Source organism: Pseudopodoces humilis, chromosome 15 (assembly GCF_049639895.1).
Source record: "Pseudopodoces humilis isolate 2021_Gansu_Grassland_sample_001 chromosome 15, ASM4963989v1, whole genome shotgun sequence".
Classification (NCBI taxonomy): Eukaryota; Metazoa; Chordata; class Aves; order Passeriformes; family Paridae; genus Pseudopodoces; species Pseudopodoces humilis.
This window is the reverse complement of record NC_142214.1, coordinates 12,687,523-12,698,361: the sequence shown is the minus strand read 5'-3', so window position 1 is coordinate 12,698,361 and position 10,839 is coordinate 12,687,523. Positions and strand designations below refer to the sequence as shown.

Below are 10,839 nucleotides of genomic sequence, written 5' to 3'. Positions count from 1 at the left end.
ACCTCTAAGAGAGGAGCAGAGCAGGAAGGACAAGCTGGGGCCCCTCTGAGGCCCACAGCCTCCTCCTTCCCACAGCCAAATCTCTGACATCTTGTCTGGGACTGCTTTTACTCCTCCCCCATCAACACTATTTCAGGCCTCTATACCTGGTATCGTTCTACTTCAGTTCTTTCGTGAAGAGTTAAAACTGAATTTACTCCCAAAAGTACAAAACAGGGCCACAGAAATGACCAGGAGATGGAGCATCTCTCCTCTCAGGAAAGGCTGAGAAAGCTGGGCTTGTTCAGCCTGGAGAAGGGCAGGCCCTGAGGAGACCTCACCTTGCAACTCTTCAATATTTCAAGGAGGGTTGTAATAAAGTTGGAGACACATTTTTTAGCAGGGCCTTTTCCAACAGATCAAGAAGGACTGGTTTTCAACCCAAAGATGATCAATTTAGATCTGATCTAATTAAGAAATTGTTTACGAGGAGAGTGGTGAAACACTGGTACAGATTGCTCAGGGATGATGTAGGTGGAAATACATCCCTGGAAATATTCAAGGTCAGATGGGGCTCTGAGTGACATGACCTAGTTAAAGAGATCCCATCTCAGTCAGACTAGATGACCTTTAAAGGTCTCTTCCAACCCGAACCATTATAGGATTTTACTTAGTTTTTGTTTAAAAGCACCAAGACGAGATTAATATGTGGGGAGGCCACCTGATGCCTTTATCTGACAAGAGGATTGATCCCTTGCGTATCTATTTCACCTGCAGTTGCTTGATATCTTACCTGCAGAAGTTCCTTGGCAGACCCTCGCCTGTCCACATCCATCTCCAGGCAACAGTTAAGAAAGTCTCGGAACACAGCTGAGAGTCGCTCTGGATTCTGCAGCTCTGGTGTCCCGTTTGTAGCTATCAGATACAGTGCCTGGAGACAAAGAAAAAAGAAGACTGTTTCATTCATACCCAGAAATACTCACAGAGACCCAATTTTTAAGCTCCAATCTCCACTGACAGTTTCTTCCCTGGCAGAGGGTTGGATATAACAACAACAACACCACAAAAAAACCCACAAACCCAAAAATCACAGCTATTCCAATATCAAAATGATCTCGCTTTGACAGTTGATTTCATTGGCTGACTTAGTCAGAACTACATCAGCGCATTTTACTTCTCCAAGTACTGACACAGCTTTACAGGCCATTTTAAAGAGTCAGTGTGGTCTAAATATATTATTTCCAAGGATTATTACATCAAATGCATCTCTGCAGTGCTCACTGGTCCCTAAAATATGGCTTCCATAAAACAAAATTCATCGATTTTTTGCTCTGTTCTTGATAAAAATGGTTACTGGATTAAAAAAAAAAACAAACCATCAGCTTATTCCATGGATAAAAAACAAACATCTGGAGTCTCAAGTTCAACAGACATGTCAAGTTGCATGCACAAATATATTATGATGAAAAGACATAACTGGGCAGAGAGGACTCACCTTCAACTATCTTTCAGCAGTCTATAAATTCCAAATCAGCTTCACCTATGTGGTAAAACTTTTAATCGTCTCATCAGAAAAAGGAGTAATTCCATCCCTATGGTAGCCCTCCACTAATTTTAATACTTAAATAAATGCATTAATGATATCCCCCTCCCAGAAACTGCAAGTCAGGAAAGGTTTTGGCAGCTGGAATGCTGAAGGCTTGGTGACATGGAGAAAGTGGCTTGGGCTATGAAAGAAATATATTCAGTATATATTACAAGAAGTCCAACAACTAGTGTGCGGTATCAGCTAAAATTTTTTTGCTGTAAAAAACAGTCTTGCTTTATAAGCTTTTCTGTTTAGAGGCAGCTGAGACCTCTTACACAAATCTCAAGAATATCTGACTGTGAATTTGGTCAGAAACAGGAAATCCAGTTATCTTTCTAACAGCTGACATGAGGCTTCTTGAGGAGCTCTAATAAACATTTGAGACTAAGGAAGCAAATTTTCAGCATCCAGATCAATAATGCTAATCATTATCACCTGCTTTTGCTGCCTCATACAAGGCAACTGCATTTTTTGCAAGTGAAATATGGCTTCACAGGAATCAGAAGCAAAACCGTGATGTGTAAAGGTTGCTGCTGGTACAACACAGTTGCAGTGACAGAGGCTTAATGTCACCCTGCCAGCTACAGTGCACTCTGCTTATTCAGCACCACTCTGAATTGAAACCTGTTTCTTTCTTATCCACCTTTACAAGGTGACACAGTATGCAACACTCCACATGTGTGCCCTGGAACCAAAAACCCCAGGGAACCTATCAAACCAAAGGAAGTCTTCCAAGAAAACTTAGGAACCTATTTCAAGAAGAGTGAAAAACTTATATAATTGAAAGAGTAGGATTTGTATAATTGATGTATTCTTTTCTTAAGCAGCTGGGAGGTACATCCTGACCCTTCTGTAATTTCTTCTGTCAGTCTGCAATACACAGTCTGGGTGCCACAAACCAGAGAAAGCACAACCTTACAGCATGGACAAAGCTAAAGATCATATTCTATTTTAATTCTAGCCTTAACAAACAGTATGTATGTATACATATAGGTAAAAATTAATTATCTTATAAACTTCTGCAGGAATTAAATGTGCAGCATTTTGTTTTAGTTGTCAGTCATGAGGTTTTATCCTGGTATACATTCCTCCACTACTACACACTCATTTGGTGTAAGACCTGGCCATTTAATTTTAAGACATTAGGATAAAACTGAAAACTTCAAAGTACACTAGTTTACTAAGATTATCTGTGCAAAAAGACACTTTTAGAATAGTGTTTGCTAATAAATAATTATGGCATTACTTGAAGCAGTGATCCTTCCTGGAAGGTTCAGGTAATCAATCAGCACTGGCCTGAGACTGAAGAGAGTTTTGTGCCTGCAGGTACAGCAGCTCCAATGCTTATCATAAAAATTCCCCAGCTGGAGAAGCATAGCACTTGAAAGTTTTGTCATTCAGAGATATAGCTCAAAGAGAGTTCAAAAATGGCATGAGAAATTTCAAACACTGCTGAAGGCCAAAGTGGAAAGTTTCTGCACAGGTACATGCCACCGCCTCTGAGGTTTTCATAGTGATTCAATCAAAGCTACAGCAGATGCTGATGTGCTGTAGGAACAGTTTTAGAAGCGGGCCTTTGTAGAACTAGTTCAAGCTGATGTGAATGGGATTTTATCTCATGAAGGACTAGATATGGCACAGATTAGAAAGACAGCAGTATCTGATATTTCACCCTACCCTGAGAGGATTTTCATTAAGGTAAGGAGGCTCTCCTTCCACCATTTCTATTGCCATGATCCCAAGTGACCAGATGTCCACTTTAGGGCCATATGCTTTTCTTGTTACAACTTCTGGTGCCATCCAGTAAGGAGTCCCCACCATTGTGCTCCGTTTACTCTGCTCAGGGGTGATCTGAGCACAGAAGCCAAAATCAGCTGAGGAGAAAAACAAATACTGTTAAAGCCAGCTTGAATAACAAAATCAAGCAAAAGAACCCCCATTTTAAGCCTGAGAATTCACTGTGGAATCTAGCAGGAAAAGCAGCCATGCTGTGTTTCCTCAGGGCTGCAGCCAAGGTAATACAGAATTGGCCACTTAAAGAAACCCTCAAGTTTCATCCACTCGCTTTTACTTAATCACTTGAAACTTTAGACTGTAACTCCCTCCACTCTGGAAGGGTCATACACAAAGCAAAGCTACTCTTGACACCTTGTTTCTCTCTAGACCTCTCTGCACACAGCTGTGCCCTCACAGCAGGGGTCCAGGCACTCCCACCAGCACCGCTTTTGGAGAACTGACCATCACTCAAAAGCAATCCCACACCCCACATCCAGGAATGCTGCACTTGACTAAGAATACGTACTCAATTTGACAGATCCATCCATCCCAAGAAGAATATTGTCACTTTTGATGTCTCTGTGGATCACTTGGTTGGAATGAAGGAAATCCAGGGCTTGTAGGCACTGATAAGAGAAAAAAGAAATGTAAGGGTAAAAATTCATGACATGATTTTATGACACAAGAAAGGAATGGCTCTACGAGATTTCCCTTCTAGGGGCATGGTGAGGAATGGCAGAACATGTTGCAGACAAGAAAAGAGCTTGGTGCTCCAACACTGTTAAAGTCATGTCTTTCTAGGTGAAGGCACATACCAACTTTTGAAAGGTAAACATCAATTATTGCTACAGACTGTACCCTGCAAACACAGACAGAATGACTGCTGCTGCAGTGGATCTGCTTTCTCGTCCATGTAATGACAATACCACAGAAACAGAAGCATCACCTTGTCTGTGCAAACAGAAGCACAAGTGGGATCCCTCACCTCCCGACAGACAGCAGCTATCTGTCCTTCATCCATACATGTCTCGGTGACAACATCGGTTAAAGAGCCTCCAGCCAAGTATTCCATCACCACCCACAGTTCATCACCAACAAGGTAGCTGAAAGGAGAAAACAATGCTGTGGAGATGAATGTGCATACCTAAACTAATGAATAACTATAACCTAAAACTGATTCTTGTATCCAGGTCATTTTAAATGAAGACAGAATAAAATGAAAAGGACATTCCTTTTAGGCTATATAGTTCTCGGAATCTGCACAGTATACATGAGAAAGACATATCCATGAAAAGGACTTATCTTAGGTGACAAGCAAGTGAAGAATGCACTTTAGTAAGATAACCAAGCAAAGATAAATCTGGAGCCAGGACACATTCCACCAGCTGGTTCATCATCTTAACTCATGAATTCCACCATTAACCCCAGGAACGAGGCAACATAACTTCCAAAGCTATCCATGGGAGGAGGGTATGCACCACTGAGGACAGAAGTTGGTCAAATGTTTGGAAAATCATGCAAAATATACATTCAGAAACAGGAAAGACCATTGAAAAACTGTCAAATTAGCTGTTTCTGGGAACAAGAACTTAGTCTTCCTGGCATCTTCAGCAATGGAAAATAGTGGAAACAGCCCAAAGGAAAGAATTTCTAGGACGGTTTGTCAGCACTTTGCACAAGACACAGAAAATCTAATCAACTTTAAAAAAAACAAACCCCCAAAACAACAACACAGCTTGGAACATGGAGCTGACAGACTTATTTTAGGAAGATATGGCTGATCCTGGTTTTTGAAAACAGACTTCAAACTATGTATGCCAGAAAAGACTAATGCAGAGCCAATGCAATCTCCTCCCATCCACTGGAGAAGAATAGAGAAACAATAAAGAGCTCCATGTTATGCAGTGATCAAAGGGTTTTTTTAGCCTTTGGCCTGCAGTGTGTAAACGAACATTCACATGATAATACCAGAACAACTTACCTGTCTAAATAGTTAACAATATTAGGATTCTTATTTTCCCTCATGACCAGGATTTCATTGATAATTAGTTCCTTTTTGGGCTGCTGTTGGAGATTCATTTGCTTTATGGCCACCTAAAATGATATTAAAAGCCATTAACCTGAGTAGTCTGTTGCACAAGACTGTAGTGGACAACTACATGATTTTTGATTGTATCACCTGCTATTCTTGTTTGCATAACAAAGCAAACACAGACATATGTTACAGATGTTGCTCCATGACAAAAATAACAATCCTAGCACTTCCCAAATTCTGAAATTTTTATTTGCTCCTCTAAAGAACACTCTTTAACACGGTTCACATTTCCAGTTATTGTCAGGGTCTAAAAGGAAATAATCCATGTGCTGGTATTTTATGGATGTACCCAGGGTTTAAGTTTACAGGGCTTTTAGACCCCTTGGAGACCCAATTTAATTGTGGTTACCAAATGCAGCATGGCAGGTGTATAAGGAACTACCAGTAAGGTTCAGATCCAAATCTCTGCTGAGATCCAGAAATGAGAATTCAGGAATCTGAAGCTGGATCCCCAAAGAGAGCAGGATTCTCTGACACATGACCTTGTCTGTTTTTTACTAATATGATCACTGTAATAGCCTGTCACTGAGACCAGACCAAAACACAACTTCTTACCAGCTGCAGTAGGACTGAAACACAAAACTGAGTCCAATACATGATTTCTCCTTAATTATATTTTGCATTATACTTTAAGACAAAACACATGATGGAACAAATGGCAAATAGTGTAACTGTTCAAACTTGGGATTGTGATAAATTGGGCCTGAATGATGACAGTTGACTTCAGCTCATGGATGCCTTAACAGATTTAGTAATTAAGACTGAGACCATGTCTTTCTCTGACAGATACCACTGCCCTCCTTTTTTCTGGCAGTTCTATGGACAAAGTCTTTCTGAAATCAAGCAATGTAACAAAGCTATTTATTCCTCACAGCAACAGGAGAATCTGTGACCACCTCAAGTGTTTTCCCACAGCTTCTAGTTACAACAGATGTTTTGATTTTACAAGTTGCATTGCTAACCAGTCTGTGGCCACATGCACAGGCAGATTTTGTGGTATAAATATACAGAGTTAAACTGTGTATCTAGACCAGCATTCTCTGAAAGGCACAACTTGATGCACAATGGGGAACAGAGACAGAACAATTTCTAAACCAGTACATTTATGCTGGCAATAGAAATTATCTACTTTTTATCACCACAAAAGCTTGTTGGGATTTCTTGGCAGATTACTTTCCATTAAAAAAACATTCAGGAATAATGTAACATGGTAGCAGGGTGGGATCAACAATACTGTGGAGAGCACCAACTTGTTCTGAAGACAGAGTAAGTAAAAAAATTAATCTTTTAAAATTTGCTATGGTTGAAGCATCCAGCCAAGCACAGAGAGCACCAAGGCTCTTATTGATTCCAGGAATTCACACCTTTTCAGGCATTTATGAAAACCTCAGATCCAGTGTTGCTGGAAAGCATATGGCCACAGTAACTATTCAGTTACCGAGGCACAGAACCACACTGCCCTTTAAAGACCTTTCACTTAAAAGCTGAAGACAGCAGATGATGGATTTTGCCAGCTGCCCAGGCATCAGAGAAACAGCCTTTGCAGGAAAGCTCTACTGGCCACCCAAAGCTCCAGCCACAGCTCACACCAGAGCTGAAAGCTACTAGTACTGCTACAGTTTTGGTGGTACGCAGTGTACTCTAATGCAGAATCTGCTGGGATTTTTGACACTTACCTCTTGTCCTGTGGCAATGTCAATTGCTGTATAAACAGTTCCTGAAGCCCTAGAAACAAGACAGCAGGAGAAACTGAGAAACTCTTTAGTCCCTGGAAGTGAAAGCCAGCCCAGGCAAGAGAGCTGTGCTGCCTGGAGTGTTTATACAGGTTTACCCACTCCTCAGCCAACAGCATGACAGCCCACCAGTCCTCTGCCATGCAGGGTGTCCAAGAGAAAATAGTATGTTTAATTATTTTCCATTTTGCTGTGTTGAATTTAGTTTCTTCCCCCCTTTTTCTCTGTGTGTCTATGACTGTGGTTTTTTCCATGAAGTGTAACACACTATCCAGTTGGGCCTTCTCACACCTTTAAATTGAATTCATCTGCCAATCTCAGGCAATGTCACACAGTCACTCTGAGAATCTTGAACATATGACAACCATTTGAGGAAAAGATCTAAATACAACTTTCTCCAGCATGCAAGTAAACAATTTTCCAGTCTTCCTGCAAGGTCACAACTACAGCAGGTTAAGGCCTCTATTATTTCACACACAAATTGGGAAGGACTCAGAACAGAGGATACTTAGAGAGCTTCTCTGTGTGTCAAGAACCATAGGCAGCTGCTTCTGTTGAGTGCACCTAACACATGAAGGACTCTTCATGGTATCCATGTGTTGCTTTTGTGGCAAACATAGGTAGTGTTGTAGAACCACCAGAAATAAATTCTGTACCCATCTGCACACTAGACAGGGTGGTGTTTGGTTTGCCATCTGCCTTCAAAGATGTTCTTCCCCATAATGATGTGAAGGGCTGAAAAGGCCCCAGGCAGAGGCAATTCCTTTGGGTTTCAAAGCAACTAGGGGCTTGAAAACTCTTCCTTCTGAGCTTAACCACAGCTTTACACTGCCATCATTTAAGAAGCCCATGTCAGCAGGGGCAGTGAGGCATTTGAGAGTCAGGGAGGGAATTCTCACAAGCAGGAATGTGCATCCAGCAAGTCTATCAGTGACTTGAAGTGCCAAAATCAGTTGTCTCCTTTTCACATGATCCCCTGGCTTGTTTGTTTACCTGCAGGCTGAAATATTTCAGAAGCAGTTTAATTCAACAGAGACCTTATGTCTGCATTGAGAGTAATATTCCCATTGGGCATGCTATGCATTCTTTTAATATAAAGGCAAATACATTTTCCTATGACTAACTGACAAGATTAATCCAATTTGTTTTCATAAGAAATCAACAACATTCATTCAGAATTGCTAACACTGCGATGATTCTCCTGAGCAAACTCATATCAGGCTTTATTTCAAAACAGCTGCTGAAACTAAAATGTTTTTGGAATGCTCCAGGCCACCTGTGAAGAGTTTAGATGAAGGTAATTTAAGTAAAGCTGTGAATTAATTGCAGAGGCTTTGTGATTTTGCATTACAAACTTTTACTTCTAAGTAACTAATTTCTGATCAGTAACTTTTAATCAGTTCTGCAGCACCTTGCCTTTACTGCAGTTAGTCAAGTGCCAGGACTCACCATTAAATCTGCATCGCTGTAATGCAGTGTGTACTAACCTCATGGCTCCGTACTAATTTGTCTTGCTAAAAGAGCTAACACTGCTTGAGTGAACACAAGGTCTTTATCAAGTGCTAGTTAGAACTAAGTTTCCTCTGGTGTCATCTACATTTTCAGTCCCCAGCTGGAGACAGGTGGCAAAACAGGGACTCACCACTGGCCTGTTCTGCAGCACAGGCCTGCTGACTACTCTTCACTGCAAAGTGGCAGTAAAACCATCACAGCATTTATTAACTTCCCAGCTGTATGAAGCCATGAAGTGCAATGTGCTGTACAAATTGCTTTTCCTAACATAAGCAGTTGAACCGTGTCTGCAGTTCTCTGAGCAGCCATACCTCTCCCTGCCTTGCAGTGCTCTCATTAGCAGCTACTGAAAACTTGCTCACTTCCAACACTACAACACTTGCCTTTGGCATAGCTGTACCCAACTCATTGCAGAGATGGCAGCTCAGGAACTGGCACCTGCATTAACTGAGCATATCAGCACCTGCCAAGGCAGTGCCACAGCCCAGCACTGCTGCAGACACCCAAACCCCAGTCATGCAGCACTTTGGGTCCTCCTGATCATCCTGTTTGATTACCTTTCTGATGATCTTTCTCTTTAGGATCTTTTCCTATCACAGTAAATTTGCCTGCAGTATTAGAGGCATGAGTTAGTTATAGCAGCACACTCACTCCTCTCCAAGGAGGCTATGCAATCTTCAGGCTGTACTATAAGCTGGAGGAAATCCATTTAGATACCCTTTTAGGCCACATACCAGCTACTTGTTTTTGCACCAGATGTCAAGGCACCATTGTATAAGCTCACTCCTAGAACTATCAAAATAAAACACTGTGAGGGTGATGGCCACATTCTCACAGTGACAGCAATAATCTGCTTCACACACATGTTTATTCTGCTCTCACTTGTTCATCTGACACTTCTCTTCTAAGAGACAGGCACAGCTTGAAGTATCCACTGACATTTTACAAACCACAGTAAGAACAAAACCTTCAGATAGGAAGCAAGTTGGAATTTGAGAAAGGGTTTTTATACAATGAATGGAGCATAAACATCTTCCCACAAGGGCCCTACCTACCAAACCAGAGAGATCTAAGATAAAACCTGCCAGAGAAAGAGCATGAGTGTTTCAGCCTTTCTGCAGGACATTAACTATTCTAGGTTAGCAACAAGCTACTCTGAGCTCAGACCTCACAGTTAAGGCAGAAAACTATCTCCTGATGCCAGTGAACAGCTTCTGTCCTACACTGATAGCAGTGTCCTGGTGTTACACAGATGGTGCCAGCCCTCCTGGAACAACAACACTGCCAAGGAAACACTAATGGTGCAGGTGGTACATACTTAAATGTGAGTCAGATACCTAATTTTGAGGTAAGTTCTTTTGTTCTTGCCTCCTCACATAGGAAATATTACAAATTGATCCAATTTACATTAAGCAAAGCTGAGTTTCAAAAGGGAATGGGTTGGGTGATTATTTTCAATAAATGCCTTAAACCTGCAGCCATGAGGTAGATGATATATTTTCCTCTGAAGTGCATTAGCACTGTGTCTATTACTGAATGTTTGGATTTTACAACCCCTGCTAGAAAAAAGAGCTTATTATTTAATCTCTGGTTTCAGTTTCTAAACTATGTGGTTATAAGCCTGACCACTGAATATTGTTTAAAGCAAATATTTGAACTAAATGTTATTGAGAGCTGTCAGCTATCAGGTGGTAAGTTACTCTTTTAGGTAATGATGTTTTTTCTCCTTTCTTGAGCATGGTCGTATTATTTTCAGACATACAAAAATGATTTCTTCTAAGAAAATAAGCAAACAAGAGCCACACACCTGAGGGACAGGAGATCTTTCAGGCCCTGCTCCTTGCTGCAGATAAGATACTGTCAGCATCAAGTTGTCTTTGATGATTACTTTTGACCACTCTTAGAAATTCTGACCAGTACTGAGAGACAGGAGGATCTAAACCTGATCATATCTGAATACATTTGGAGCTTGCCTATCTTCATGCTTGATATTACACCAGCAAAATACCTGGCCCATGGTTTTGCACAAGTAACTGGGATATGACTTACCCTTGGCCAATTTTTTCAAATCGAGTGTATTTCTTCTTAGGATCTCCCACACTCACAATGCTCCCTGAAAGAAACAAAATGCAAGATTCTCACTTCAAAATAAAGAT

The 10,839-nt window shown here is 41.1% G+C and overlaps 1 protein-coding gene across 6 annotated transcripts in view; it reads right to left on the bottom strand.

The window, feature by feature from the left end:
* LOC102104844 (serine/threonine-protein kinase PAK 3) overlaps positions 1–10,839 on the bottom strand; it is a 77,983-nt gene that overhangs the window by 9,397 nt on the left and 57,747 nt on the right. For all 6 annotated transcript variants that reach the window (XM_014258769.2, XM_005530029.3, XM_014258768.2 and 3 more), the window contains 7 exons: positions 10,733–10,796; positions 7,115–7,163; positions 5,325–5,437; positions 4,329–4,446; positions 3,870–3,969; positions 3,245–3,441; positions 773–910 (listed from right to left, as the gene is read on the bottom strand). In XM_014258769.2, the coding sequence (XP_014114244.1) occupies positions 773–910; positions 3,245–3,441; positions 3,870–3,969; positions 4,329–4,446; positions 5,325–5,437; positions 7,115–7,163; positions 10,733–10,796 (779 nt within the window). The remainder of the gene's footprint in view (positions 1–772; positions 911–3,244; positions 3,442–3,869; positions 3,970–4,328; positions 4,447–5,324; positions 5,438–7,114; positions 7,164–10,732; positions 10,797–10,839) is intronic.